This window comes from Oryctolagus cuniculus, chromosome 2 (assembly GCF_051225735.1).
Source record: "Oryctolagus cuniculus isolate XC-2025 breed Fujian yellow rabbit chromosome 2, ASM5122573v1, whole genome shotgun sequence".
NCBI classification, from domain to species: domain Eukaryota; kingdom Metazoa; phylum Chordata; class Mammalia; order Lagomorpha; family Leporidae; genus Oryctolagus; species Oryctolagus cuniculus.
Window position 1 is genome coordinate 133531184 of NC_142868.1, and position 14423 is coordinate 133545606.

The following is a 14423-nucleotide window of genomic DNA, read 5'->3' on the forward strand; positions in this document are numbered from 1 at the left end:
CCCCTCAAATTATTTTCTAATTTCTCTTATGATTTATTCTTTGATCAATTATTTAGAAGTATGTTGCTTACATTTAATGTTCTTGTGAATTTTCCAAATTATTTTCATTATTGATTTCTAATGTCATTCTACTATGATTAGAGAGGAGATTGTGGATAATTTAAATATTTTTAAATGCACTGAAGTTTGTTTCCTGGCCTAACCTGTGGTCTGTCCTGGAGAGTGTTCCACGTGCATTTGAGAAGAATGCATAACCTGCTGTTGGGGTCTGGAATCTCTCTTTTTTTTTTTTTTTAAGATTTATTTATTTATTTGAAAGTCAGAGTTATACAGAGAGAGAAAGAGAGGCAGAGAGAGAGAGGTCTTTCATCTGCTAGTTCACACCCCAAGTGGCCGCAACAGCCAGAGCTGCACCAATCTGAAGCCAGGAGCCAGGAGCCAGGAGCTTCTGTGGGTGCAGGGGCCCAAGGACTTGGGCCATCCTCCACTACCTTCCCAGGCCACAGCAGAGAGCTGGACTGGAAGTGGAGCAGCCAGTCTCGAAGCAGCGCCCATATGGGATGCTGGCACTGCACGCAGCAGCTTTACCTGCTACGCCACATCGCCAGCCCCTGGGATCTCTTTTACCGTCTTCTGCGATCCCCTCTGCAGAGCAGGGCAAGGGCAGCAGAGCAGTGGACATTACTGCTCTCCCCTCCTGGGACCTGCCTTCTTGCTGTGAGAGAAGAGGTAAATGTCAAGTTAACCTAATTTCTTCCGAAGCTCTTCCAGTTCCCAAAGACCTCAGGATATGCATAGCTTTTCCATAAGGGGCTATGGTTTCTCTCCCTGGGTCATTATGCCAATTACATGTTTCTCTCCCTTGAAACCTGAACACAGCGAGTGCTTGGCTCCTCCCTGCTCTCAGTGGCTGCCTCTGAAGCTGCTCTTTGCTTCACAGTGAACTTGGTCCCAGGCCTTCATACTGACAGCAAATCAAGAGAGTGCTGGTTTGGCACGAATAAAACTTTTGCCCACAATAATAAACTCCCATCCGCCCTTCTGGCAAGGCCTAAACCAGTGCCACTAAAATTGTTTCTTTTATTCCTGTCTCAACTAGATCCCTAGAAGTGAGTAACCACATGCATTTCCTTCCCTTTGGTATCCATAGACTCCATGTGGCTGCATCTAACAGCTAACTAATCCACCTGTGAACTAAATGATTAAGAGTTTATTTTCCTCATATAACAGGAAGTCTGGGACAGGCATTCCAAGGCTGGTGCAGTTGATCAATGATACCACAAAAGACCCTGGCTTTTTTCACTTTGCTCTTCAGCATCCACAGCACTTCATCCTTTTTTTTTTTTTTTTTTTTTTTTTTTTTTTTTTTTTTGCCTCATCGTTGCAACATGGCTGCTATGGGACAGTATTGTGGCACTGTGGGTTAAGCTGCTATTTGCAGTGCAAGCATCCATATCAGAGCACTGGTTTGCATCCTGGCTGCTCTACTTTTTGACCCTCATAATGTACCTGGGAAAGCAGCTGAGGATGACCCAGGTTCTTGGGTGTTTGCCACCCATGTAAGAGACCTGGATGGAGTTTCAGGCTCCTGGCTTTGACCTGGCCTAGACCTAACCATTGGAGCCATTTGGAACCAATACATGGAAAACCTCTCTCTCTCTCTCTCTCTCTCTCTCTCTCTCTCTTTCTGTCACTCTGCCTTTCAAATGAATAAAATAAATATTGGCGTGAGGAGGATGGCTGCTATACCAAGTCGTATCCTAGGCAGGAAAAAGAGGTAGGATGCAGAGGCGAAGGCCAGTTAGCATATTTTAAAGCTCTTCCAGAAGACCCACCCAGCAACTTCTGCCCATCTCTCATTATTGAAACCTAGGCCACATATGGGCGCCGGTTCGAGTCTGAGGTGAGACTGATGACAAGGGAAGAGAGTGGCGAGTGGGAGTTGGAGTGGCACCTAGACTACTAACAGTGGCTGCCGCGCCTCCCGTCACAGGCTCAGTAACTAGCAGTTAGGGCAGGAGTTGAGGAGAGGCTGTCTTTGGTCAACTGCACTTGGAGTATGATGTAGCATTGAACTCAGCCCCTGTCCACACCTGTTCTAAAGAATTAATCCCCGCTTGCTAAAGTCTAAACCTCCTACAATGGCACCTTCTGTAGCAAATTCCTAACCATCACACAGATAAATTTTCTCTTGCCTTTTGATAAGTTTAGCATCTAACCCTTGCTCCTTTCTTTAGAATAGTTGAAAACATATTCTAGGGGCCAGCACTGTGGCACAGCAGGTTAAGACACCACCTGAGTCCCCAGCATCCCATGTGAGTGCCATTTTGCGTCCCAGTTGCTCTGCTTCCAATCCAGCTCCCTGCTAATGTGCCTAGGAAGGCAAGGGAAGATCATTAAGCATTCCAGGACCCGAAAGCCTGGGCCTGCTGACACCCCCAGACACCGTTTTCTCACTCGGACGCACACTGTGGCAGTGAGCCATGTCTGTCCGTCGTAAGTACAACTACAAGTCCTGACAGGTCAACACATGACCTGGGTGACATCTTCAAGCTTGGGCCCCAGACTTCAAGTCTCTGGTGCCGTTAACCACTCTCCAGAAAGAGGCTATAAATTCACCACTTTAATTAGAGAGCTTAATGTTCAGCTTCCCTACTTCTCACTTCCTCCGAGTGCTCCTGGCAACTGAAGATAAGTTAAAGTCTTCATCTAATAAGTATCAGCTCACCTCCCTTCCTCCCAGAACCTTCTGCCACTGTCTCTGTAATCAACCCAGATTTTTTAAAAAGATTTATTTATTTATTTGAAAGGAAGAGTTACAGAGAGAAGGAGAGACAGAGATCTTCCATCTGCTAGTTTACTCCCCAGACGGCCACAACAGCCAGGACTGGGCCAGGCTGAAGCCAGGAGCTTCTTCCAGGTCTCCCCCTGTGCATGCAGGGTCCCACACACTTGGGCCATTCTCTGCTGCTTTCCCAGGCACATCAGCAGGGAGCTGGATCGGAAGTAGAGCAGCTGGGACTCAAACCGGCGCCCCTATGGGATGCCAGCGCTGCCGAAGCTTTAACCTACCAAGCCACAGCACTGGCCCCAGCCCAGGTGTTTTAAAGCATTCTGTAAAATCCATTCAATTTGATCTCCTCCCAGTCCCCTGTGCCCCACTAGCAGTGGCTATTGAAAGACTACAGTCACTCCTGCACACCAGTTATCTCACAGAATCTTAGATTGTCTCAAAACCAGGAGACTCAAATTCCAGTGATCAAAAGATGTTTGTGCACAATACTCAAAGCCTCTTAGCAACTCCACATGTAGCATGTGTTGAACTGGTTCCTTAACTCTGAGGTGCAAGAAATGTCACAGTGCCATAGTTTTAGCCCCTAGTGTCTTGTGCCATTGTGGGAAGATATCCCATGTTCAGTCAAGTCTTGGAAAGGTGACCAACTGTATCAGTGTGCCAAGAACTGAGAGACTTTGGATAGTAAAATAGGACTTCGGGTGTTAAAAATGAGCAAGCCAGAACAGCTGGTTGTCCCTAGTCTTAGACAAACATTGACTTACAAGCCTTCCCTCTTACTATACTGTAAATCCCAAGAAGACAAGGAACATATCTAAGGCACTGCTGTGTACCCCACATAGTGCTTAGAACATAATAGACGGGGCCGGTGCTGTAACACAGCGGGTTAAAGCCCCAGCCTGCGTCACTGGCATCCTATATGGATGCCTGTTCAAGTCCTGGCTGTTCCACTTCCGATCCAGCTCTCTGCTGTGGCCCAGGAAAGCAGTTGAAAGTGATAAAAGTCCTTGTACCCCTGCACCCACCTGGGAGACCTGGAGGAATCTCCTGGCTCCTGGCTTTTGATCAGCTCAGCTCTGGCCATGGCAGCCATTTGGGGAGTGAACCAGCTCTACCCCTCTCTGTAACTCTGTCTTTCAAATAAATAAAATAAATCTTTTTTTAAAAAAAAGAACACAATAGGCACTCAACCCAATTCTAATGCATTAAAAAATGAATCCCAAATGCGTGGTGCAGTGTAAAAGTAGATGAGTAAGTAGCAGTAATGATTCAAGTCCTGCACCCTTCAGAAGCTGCCTGAACCACCTGAAATGGAAACCCTACAGCATCCTGCTGTCCCTTCCAGGCTAACAGAGGCCGTGTCCTCAGCAGTGAGAAATCCCTACCACAAACACGCATGCACACACACGTGCACGCCCTGATTTCTCTAGAATTAATTTCTGAGTCAGTGTCTCTGACAAGCATCAGCAGACTGTGCATCAGGTTTCAGCTCTCCCCTCTCTCCTTCAGGGAGGCAGCACATCCCCAGATACAAGCAAAACATTAAGAAAGCATGAACTGCTATGGATCCCCATAATGTTCTAAGCACAATGCCATTAATATGATTACAATTATGACTTTTGATGAATTTTCCCATACCCAAATCACCTGTCTCCCCAGAAAAAAGACCATCGAGGTAAAGAGACACCACACCTCCAGAATTACCAGTTGTATCCCCCCTACAGTCACTGGGGGTGCCACTTGTTTAGGGTTAAGCCACCTGCAATCCCAGCATCCCACGTGAGTGCCAGTTGAGTCCCAGCTGTCCATTTGGGGAGTAGACTGATGGGCAAATGGAAGGTGTGTGTGTGTGTGTGTGTGTGTGTCCTTCTCTCTGTGTAACTCTGCTCTTCAAATAAATATGTAAAGAAAAAGTCACCCAGGAGAAGTACACAAGTGTTCTAGCACTGACAGGTCCCCAGCACTGGCTGGTGCGAGCAGGCTCCTCAGCTTCCTATGGTGACACTCAGGGGTGACAGGGCCCCCAACCCCACCCCATAATAACTGGTGTCATAGCAGGTGTTTCTCCCTCACTGTGTGCTTCTCACCTGTCTTCCACAAAACACAGATACGCCTGTTTCCCATGAGATCTTTTTTCCCTGGGAGTGTCTTTCCTCTTCTATGATTTCTTCCGACTTCCCATGTAGGTCGGAGTTGGTAAGGCCAGTGTGTTTTCTTTTACGTGGCAGGGACGCTGTGTGTGTGTGTTTGTGTGTGTGTGTGTGCAGATGGAAGCCATGAGCCCTCCCAGGAAGAGGACTCAGTCCACAGACGATCGCAGCAGCTCTGACTCCATAGTTCCTGGAGTTTTGTGGTTTTCCTTGAAAAACTACCACAGAAAATTGCCTCATTCCTATGCCTCATTGAGAAGGGTGTGCCCACAAAATCTGCTTATAAGTCTGTTTTCTCTCACCCATACACTAACATCTGCCGTCTCCGTGGCACAGGGCAAAGTGCCACCTTTCTTCATGCAGTCACTGCCCCCAGATTCATGACCCTTCTTTCTGCCCTGTCACTGGCTGGGTTGATCTGGCCCTGTCCCCTACCTCCCCCTGCTGGACCAAGACTCCCCCCTGCTCCTTCCCCTTCCTCTTGTTCGGCCTGCTGCTCTGACCACCTTCCTCTAACCCTCTCTAGGAACCCTAGGGACAGTCCCAGTCAGCCATTCTAACCCCAGTCCTTAGCAACACAACCAGACTTTAGCACCCTCACAATAAAGCACCACAGCTCACTAGGCTAATCCTCCGCCTGCAGCGTGCCGGCACACCGGGTTCTAGTCCCAGTTGGGGTGCCGGTTCTGTCCCGGTTGCTCCTCTTCCAGTCCAGCTCTCTGCTGTGGCCCAGGAAGGCAGTGGAGGATGGCCCAAGTGCTTGGGCCCTGCACCCGTATGGGAGACCAGGAGAAGTACCTGGCTCCTGGCTTCAGATTGGCACAGTGCACCGGCCGTGGCGGCCATCTGGGGGGTGAGCCAGCAGAGGGAAGACCTCTCTCTCTCTCTCAAAAATATAAATAAATAAATAAAAATAAGACATAATTTTTTAATTTATTATTTTGAAAGGCTGAGCGACAGAGAGAGAGAGAGAGAGAGAGAGAATCTTCCATTTGCTGGTTCATCCCCCAAATGCCTGCAACAGCCAGGGCTGGGCCATGCCAGAGCCAGAGCCAGAGCCAGGAACTTCATCTTTGTCTCCAACCTGAGTGGCAAGGGCTCCAGCACTTGGGCCATTATCTTCTGCCTCCCAGGGTGTGCATTAGCAGGAAGCTGGTTCAGAACCAGGAGGTGGGACCCCATCCCAAGCACTCTGAAATGGGAAGCAGATGTCCCAAGCTGCAGCAACCCACTGGGCCACACAATTTTTTAAACTCCACAGTTGCAGTGAATAGTCTCTTAGCCACCTCGAGGTGAGTCCCTACCTCAGGTTAAAGGGCGTTCTTGACTTGTGTCTCCGTTGATAACCTTTTGGTGTACTCTTTCTGGCCATCCTGGGCCAGGGAGGAAGCAGATAGTAGGCAGGCAGTGCCTCCTCCCTCACTCCCTGGCAAAAGTGAAGTGGCTCAGCCCTCCCAACACCCAACACCCCCGGAGGAGCCCAGGGGAGCCTCAGCCGGGATTGCTCCTCCAAGACCGAAGATAAGGCAGTAATTGTGTCCGTCTGTCCTTGTTTCAGAAAAGAGAATGGCTCCTGTTGGCTAACGGGGAGCCGCTGATCCTAGGGCACAGCCAGAGGGCCCCTGCCACGGCCTTCTACGTGATCATGCCTTCAGGCTCGCTCACGCTGCTGGTCAAGGCGGTAGCCACGCGGGAACTGATGCTGCCCAGCGCCTTCCCCCTGCTGCCTGAGGAGCCACCGGGCGACAGCCTGAAGGTTGTGGAGGCAAGTAGAGCGCTCGCCTCATGGGACACAAAGGCAGGAGAGAAGAGAAAACGGAGGTCAAGGTGGGGAGGAGGCAGAGGAGTGACCAGGAGGCCATGGCTGAGGGAGACCTGCCTGTGGGGAGCTCCCTGCAGGGGGGCGAGGGAGGGCAGCAACGAGCAGGGGGCCTGGGAATGAGGCCCTGGGAAGAGGCAAGCACTGGGACTAAGACGTCAGGCTGGGAAATGATGCCAAGGGAGGCTGGCTGGAGGGAAAGGAGATCTGAGAGAACCGGGAAAGAAAAGGGCCACCGAAGGAAGTGCGTGGCTGGAAATGAGCCTGAGATAGACACAGCCCTCAACTCTGACTCATCCCAGCGGCAGGGGTGCCTGTGCAGGGCGAAAGGCAGAGTGTCACGGCGGGTGGGGGAGGCAGAGAGGCAGGGGAGGGAGTCACGGCACAGACAGACCCTGTTCCAGCGGCAGCACAGTGGCTTCTTGCTGCGCTGGGTCGGGCTGGGTCTTTGCAAGTCTACCCTGCCCCACCACGCCGCTGTGCTGCCACCACACCTGCACCTCCACCACAAGGGCAAAGAAAGGGAGGGAAGACATGGGCAGAGCACAGGAGGAAGAAAGGAGATGATGGAGAAATCGGAGCGTGTGGGTTTCCTGTCTCTGTTTTCCTCTGTGCTTCAGTCTCCAGCCTGGGGGCAGCGCGTCTCAGCATCCGCGTGCACCCCTGGGTGCTGCTGTCTCGGCGTGGCTGTGCCCTCTGCGCTGCCTGTGTGCCGTGTGCAGGCCTGTGCTCGTGTGCAGCTGTGTCTGTTTGTCGACAGAAGGAGGAAAGGCAGCCAGTGTAGGTGCCCAGAATAGGAAGGGCTCAGGGATGAGATCCGGGTGCAGAACAGCACTGAAGGTCGTTTTCTTCCAGACCAGGAGTCTGCAGTTCCCCTGCTGGGCTCCCGGGCTGGGGCGGGAGGGGCTCTGGACGGGGAGCCCTGGGCCCCGCGGCCGCAGGCTGGCTGATTTATGTGCAGAAAGGACAGAGCCTGGGATTGTGCTCTGGGCTTGGCGGCCACAGGGATTCGGAGAGAGGTGGGCACGAGTGGCCGTGGCTCGCTCAGCGTCTCGCTTCAGGGCCAGTGGTGCCTGGCACAGGATGTTGCGGCCGGAAAACCTGACTGCTCAGGAATGCCGGCTCCCCGTGCACTGGGCTCACCTCGCGGGCGAGGACTCCGTGTCCTGGCCTTGCAGACGGGGAGCGCCCCACACTCACTCCAACCCAGAGCAGCCTCCCTTGGAGCCCTTGGGGCGCTGAGGCCCCTCTCAGAGCCCGTGACACACTTCTGGGGCCGCATCATTCAGTGGCCCAAACACCTGGGGTTGCTCCTACTTGCTGCCCCCTTGCCTGACACTTAACCTCCCAAGCACTCAGACCTCAGGCCAGCACAGCCCGCAGGTGGCGGATCGTTCATTGCCTGCAATGCGCCGTGGTCTTAGCCCCCTCTGTCCTCACCCGCTCCAGCAACTGGGCCTGGCAGCTTGGGCTCCGGGACTTCCAGTTCCCCAGGTGAGGCTCCTCCTCTCCTTCCTCAGAGCTTGCTGGACGGCCTGGAAGTAGAACCCACCTACAACCCCCTGCAGGTTCGGAGCCACCTGTACTCACGCCTGAGCAGCACCTTTGCCCCGCTGCAGGGGCGGCTCCACCCAAGCTGGGGCAGCCGGGCCCTGGGAAAGGTACTGCTCGCCTCCCTCCCCAGCCCTTCTAACTCCCATTTAAGCTGGGAGCCCAAAATCAGCCTCTCCCCCGCCCCCAGTGCCCTCTTCCCAGATCCCACCCGTGGTGGAGGGCAAGACAAAGGGAATCACAGCCTCCCCTGGCGAGGGGCGGTGAGCCTGGGCATTTCCATAGCTAATGTTTGCAGGAGCTCCTGTTCACTCCCCAGCCCACTGTCCCCCCAGGCAAACTGCCTACACTGCCACAACCACCCCAGCCCTCTCCTTGAAAGAGAAGGGGGCGGGAGGGGAGAAATGCCTAAGGGAAGGAAGGGGACATCTACAGAGCTGGCCTGGTGTCAGGCTTTCCACAAAGCGGTTTTACAGAAGTCTTTCCCCTTTCATCCTCACAGCAGCCCAGCAAGGTAAGTGTTCCACTCTTCTTCTTCTTCTTTTTTTTTTTTTTTTTTTGGTTTATTTGAAAGGCAGAGTTACAGAGAGGCTGAGGGAGAGAGAGAGGCAGAGAGAGTGAGAGAGAGAGAGAGAGAGAGGTCTTCCATCCGCTGGTTCACTCCCCAGCTGGCCGCAACAGCCAGAGCTGGGCTGACCCAAAGCCAGGAGCCAGGAGTTTCCTCCGAGTTCCCCACACTGGTACAGGTCCCCAAGGACTTCAGCCGTCTCCCATTGCTTTCCCTTACCGAGGAGGAGAGGGAGGCCGGCCCTGGAGCTGCTGCAGTGAGGAAGGTTGAAGAGAGGAGGGTACTGAGGGTGGAGAAGTGTTTTCTCTGCGATCCGTGTTCTATGTAACATCCGGGCTTCCTTTTGCCCTTATTTTTTCTTAAAGTCAAAGTAACAGAGCTTTTAGAAAAACATCCCTTCTGTCTTAGCTAAAATCACAGGAGAAAGATGTCTCCACACTTCAGTCGATCTAGAGGCGGGGTGGAGCCCGCCACAGTTAGCTGGTGGCAGGCTGCCCGAGAGGGACACTGGGCAAGGGGACAGCCCTGTGGTGGCTCAAGTCCCCAAGACTTTGTGATCACTGGGGTCTGGGCCTTGAACTGCCACTCAGGGAGGGGGCGGGGAAGGAGTGAGGACAGGACGCCGCCGAGCAGGGTCAGGTCTCCTGGCCTCCGGCTTCAGGGAAGGCCCTGGTTGCTCTCCCTGCAGGCTGGGCAGCTGCACACCCACCGAGCTCGAGCCACAGTGGCCCCCCTGCCCATGACGCCAGCCACACGCAGAGCCCCCAAGACGCCAGCAGCCAGCAAAGCTTCCTCAGAAGCCTTCATCCTGTCTTCAGAGGAGGAGGAGGAGGGCGAGAAGGAGGCTCACTCAGGGCCTTAAGTCAGCGGCACAGAGCCCAGCTGCCCGCACACGCGTGCATGCACCTGTGCTCGTGATACAGGCGGACAGACAGGATTAGGTCGATTAGATTTGTGAGCTGGAGAGCACGCCTTCACCCCGCCCCCATGTGCTCGCATGCCCCTACCTGATCTCACCTGTACGCCCACCTGCCAATCAGACTACGTAACCACTCCCCTTTGGAAGTAAATACAAGGCCTGCAGCACCACGGTGGGCCCCTGCCTTGTTGTCCCTCACCTTCCGGTGCTAGGCCTTATGGCTGCCTCTCTGCCTTTGCGCCCCTGCCTGTCTAAGCTACCTGTGGCTGCTCAGAATCATGCACCTTGCTCCACGTGGCTCCTGGCCTGCTCTCTGCCTGGAATGGACCCAACTGGTGCTTCTCGACTTCTTTCTCCCCTAAATAAAGCCCTCACCTTCCTGCGCATTTCTTGCACTGAATAAAGGTTTAAAAAAAAAAAACTTACCATGTGGCCTGGTTTATTTTGAGCCCATTTTCAGAATTCTTAGCTGAATAGATGGCAAGAACCCACAGAATTATTAAGTTATTAATAAGGCTGGCCGATATCGGTCAGACCGGCCTGCAGTCCACCTGAGCGCCCGGACGCCACCTCTGTCCTCGGTGCTACCCCGCCCCACTCCCTGGCCCCTGCTCCAGCAGTGTCCTTGCAGATCACTTGACACTGTTCACACAGATGCAGATTAAACACGGAGTAAGCCCCTGCCCTGGTCAGCAGTGTTTGCAGCATGCACTGGCTCCTTGCAGCTCTGTGTAAGCAACTGGGTGAGGTCAGCTCACCCTCAGGCCTCAGGAACAAGGCCGAGGTTTTCTGAGCTCAGGGAAAACAAGGAGGACTGAAATCCAAGCCTCCTTCAGCCTCCAGACAGACAAAGGCTTGGTTCCCACAGGCCAAGTGTGTGCGATGCGGGGCTGGCGTGTATGCTGGCACAGGCAGGATCTTCAGAATATGTAGTGGAGATGCGTATTGTGGAAAAACTAGGCATGGTTTTCCAAAAAACTTTTGCACCAAAAGACATTTTTTTAATATTTTATTTATTTATTTGAGAGGTAGAGTTACCGATAGTGAGAGGGAAAGACAGAGAGAAAGGCCTTCCATCTTCTGGTTCACTCTCCAAATGGTCACAATGGCCAGAGCTGTGCCAATCTGAAGCCAGGAGCTTCTCCTGGGTCTCCCAAGCAGGTGCAGGAGCCCAAGCGCTTAGGCCATCTTCTACTGCTTTCCCAGGCCATAGCAGAGAGCTGGAGCGGAAGAGGAGCATCTGAGACAAGAATCAGCGCCCACATGGGATGCCAACGCCACAGGTGGAGGCTTAACCTACTGCGCAACAGCACCGGCCCCAGACATTTATCTTTTAAGTCCATTTTCCATGAATTTTTGAAGCACCCTCATACAGCATAGCTGAGACAGGGAAAAGGGTGGTGTGAAAAAGTCCTACTCCCTTCCCACGCCCCCTCCCCACACCTGCCCACCTGTCCGCTCCCTCCAGCAGCAGACAGAGCAGCAGCCACTTTTATAAGCACTTCCTGTGTGCTGCAGCCTACACCGAGTGCTGGGAAACTTGCCCCATTTCCAACATGTCTGTGACGCAGAGCCCACCATTAGGTTTCCCACTTTACAGAAGGGCACTGGGAAAACAGAGGTTTGCACCCAGGGTCCCAGAGCTGGAGTCAGGCCCAGGTCAGCCTGGCCCTCCTGGGGCCCTTTCCTCCCTCTGTGGACCCCAGCACGTTCTTGGCTCTCTACCCCCCCACACCCAGCCAGCACACCTGCCACTGTGTCCCCTCTGGGTCTATTCACACACACACACACCTCTGAAATCCAAACTGGCTTTAATAAGAATCTTTAAATTTTAAAATGTGTCTCTGGCAAAGAACAACGCAGGCAGAGTCCAGCAGTTCCCTTGAGCCTCCACGCAGGCCCCCCAAGCTGTCCCCTCTAAGTACCTCTTTCTGTGCACTTGGCCAAGCAACTCTGTTTCCGCGGGAGGGGGCTGGCTGACCCTCCCTGGAGCCTAGCATCCAGCCCTGCCAGTTGGTTTGCTTCCTAGGACTTCCTGGGATTGACAGGCCTTCCCTCAGCCCCCATCCCTTGGCTCCCCTGGACTCATACACGCTGGCTCTAACAGGTTTCTTTGATCCCCAGTGCCATCGCCCTCGCGGTCCTCCCATCAGCAACCCCGGCCTTGCCCTGCTTCTCAAGTGGAGCCCTCTGACTGGACCCCAGTCCTGCCACTCCCTGCCCTAGACTGCCCATGGTCCTAGCTGCCAGAAGCTCCACACTTCTGGACCTGGCTATACAGGGCAGTGTCTGAGCTGGGGGCTTTGCTGCCACTGCCGGTCGTGACACCAGGTTCCGGGAAGGTTGGGCCCTGGGGCTTGGGAGCAGGAAGGGGCTTTGTGCTCCGAGGCGGGGGTACAGCATAGTCATCAGTGGCAGGGTTGTAGGGGAGCTCATAGCCCTCCTCCTTCAGCCGAGCCTGGCACCACCATGCGTCCTTGGGCTCCTGAGGCAAGTCGTACAGGCCCCGGGGCGGGGCCGGGGCCAGGCCCTCTGGCTCATCATAGATGGGGTCCTCTTTGGTGTCTGTCACCTTGGCCTTCAGCAGCTGCTCTTGCACGTGCTCGTACAAGTCCCAGTAGAGACGCTTCTTCTGCGGTCCCCCCTCCCCTGCCCCAGCAGCAGTGCTGTCCAGGGGATCTGAGTACAGGGAGTCCTGGGAGGGGCCAGGGGGAACACGGAGGGAGTCTAAGGGCTCCGCATACAGGGCTGGGGGATTTCCCAGGGGCTCCTGGGGGCCAGGAGGGGAAGCCAACTTCCCTTCCAGCACCTCTCCTTCCTGAGAGTCCGCCCTGAGAACCTCGTGCCCCTGGCCAGCCTTTCCCTGGACCTTCTGCCGGTGGATGGCCGTCTCCACGGCCTGAAAGATGTCATTCCCCTGTGCTGTCTGGAAGGTGAACGTTCCAGGGCCCGAGGGGCAGCGGCGACCGGCCTCAAAAGAGAACATGACCTGTGCAGGGCGTGAAAGGAAGGAAACACATTACCTTGGGAGGGGGCAGGGGAGTCAGGGGGCGTGAACTAGTGCTAAGGTACCTGCAGAAAAGGCAATGCCGGCACCGGGCTGGGTCATGAGGCAGAAAAGGAAGAGGATCCCAAGAGCAGAGCTCCCCACCTTCCTGCCCTGCCCCGCCTCACCCACAGCTGCCCTGGGACCCAGGAAGCCCTCCCCGATAGTTCTCCCAGACAGCGGCTGCACCTTGTCCCGGCCATAGCGACGCAACAGGGTGTAGGGCCAGGAGAGGAGTGGCTCCAGGACCTGCTTCTGGGCCCCCACAGTCAGAAGAGTCAGCCTCTCGGCCTCTACCCTCAGCACGTAGGAGCCATGCAGCCCGCAGCGCTCGGCGGCCTCAGTCCTCTGCACGGTTACCCAGAACTGGGACCCTGGAAGGAACGCACCGTTACACTAGCACCTGCTAAAACAGAAGATGGGCAGGGGTGGGGACCACGAGCAGTGTCCCAGCGCTCGCGGGAAGCCGAATCCCAGGCTTCCTACCTCTCCGCGGGGCCCCTGCACCCTCTAATCCCCGGCTCCCCGGAGGCCCTCCTCCTCCCCACTCCATCGCTCCCAGGCGGCTGCAGCACCTTCCCAGGTGGGGCTGTACAGCGAGTTCTCCAGCATCTTCAGCGCAGAAAGCTGAGGAGGGTTCGGGTTCTCGGCGGGCGCCTGAGCCCAGCTGCCTTTCTGTTGCAAAGAGAGCGCACCCGCCGCCACTCTGTCATTCTCTCAGCGTGGCTGCGGGGGGTCTGAGGTCCCCAGGTTCTGGTGCTGCTGTGACTGCCCCCCTCCCACACCGCCCCCTCAGGTCCAGGGCCGCTAGCCCGGGGGGCCCCCTCACCGGAAAGGCATTTCGGCACAGCGACTGCACCCAGGCGGCGCTGGAAGGCGCATCGGCCGCAAGCAGGTGCGAGCGCTGCGCCGTGTCCAGGCGGAAGGCAGTGGCGCCGGGCTCCGGGGGGCTCTCCACGGCCACGGGGGCCACGCTCACGCATTCGGCCAGACGGATCACCTTGCAGTCCAGGCGGCGCGAGCCCCCTCGGCCACCTCCAGAGCTCGACCCCTTGTGGTCGAAGAACTCGAGGCGCGCTACGCCGTGGGGGCTGGCCGGGTAGAGCACGGCCCAGGTCTTCCTCCACCTCTAGGGAGAGAGCGAGCGACACTGGGGAGGGAGCCGGCGTGCGCGGGTGGCTCCCGCGCAGGCCGATTTAGGGTCTGGGGCTTCGCGAGGAGGATGCCGCTCGGCCTCCCCGGGGCCCGGAGGCGCCACCGCGAGCCTGCAGACGCCTCTCCGGAGCGTGCAGAGCAACTTCGCGGGCACGTCACGGGACTCTGCGGCTCTCACGCGCCGCTCGCCCCCTCCCTCCCGGCCCTTTCACTCACTTTAGCCCCGTTGGGGTTCGACACCCCCTGCCCCCCGCTACCTTGGTCCCAAAGCGCTGACTCTGCAGGAAGAGCGGCCCTTCCATCACGGCCCCGTCCATGGCCCCCGGCGGTTCTTTCCGCGCTTCCTGGCCCTGCGGGCGTGAGGCGGGGCCGGGGGCGGGGTCGAACCGGCCAGGGGCGTTCCCGCCGGCCCCCGCCGGCG

General features: G+C 55.6%; 2 protein-coding genes across 12 annotated transcripts in view; one reads left to right on the top strand and one right to left on the bottom strand.

Moving 5' to 3' along the window:
* The window catches only part of M1AP (meiosis 1 associated protein), an 80706-nt gene extending 70484 nt beyond the window's left edge, over positions 1–10222 (top strand). For 9 of the 11 annotated variants that reach the window (XM_089326237.1, XM_089326235.1, XM_089326238.1 and 6 more), the window contains 3 exons: positions 6503–6709; positions 8284–8424; positions 9571–10222. In XM_089326237.1, coding sequence (XP_089182363.1) covers positions 6503–6709; positions 8284–8424; positions 9571–9744 — 522 coding nt within the window. In that variant the 3' untranslated portion in view covers positions 9745–10222. The other 2 variants (XM_051836895.3, XR_016229266.1) reach the window with 2 other exon arrangements.
* A 1373-nt stretch (positions 10223–11595) lies between these two features.
* Positions 11596–14415, bottom strand: DOK1 (docking protein 1). Its single transcript, XM_017340579.4, has 5 exons — positions 14260–14415; positions 13677–13976; positions 13423–13522; positions 13037–13221; positions 11596–12790 (listed from the first exon to the last, which is right to left on the bottom strand). Exons 1-5 carry the CDS (start codon positions 14317–14319, stop codon positions 12041–12043), a joined length of 1395 nt encoding a protein of 464 aa, XP_017196068.1. The 5' UTR covers positions 14320–14415; the 3' UTR covers positions 11596–12040.
* Positions 14416–14423: the final 8 nt, after the last annotated feature.

Bases quoted from the DNA above. Each gene is read 5' to 3' on its own strand.
- DOK1 (XM_017340579.4), bottom strand. From the start codon at position 14,319: ATGGACGGGGCCGTGATGGAAGGGCCGCTCTTCCTGCAGAGTCAGCGC. The intron at 13,977-14,259 runs GTAGCGGGGGGC...CTCTCTCCCTAG, and splicing joins GTCAGCGCTTTGGGACCAAG to AGGTGGAGGAAGACCTGGGC. The intron at 13,523-13,676 runs GTGAGGGGGCCC...TCTTTGCAACAG, and splicing joins TGTGCCGAAATGCCTTTCCG to AAAGGCAGCTGGGCTCAGGC.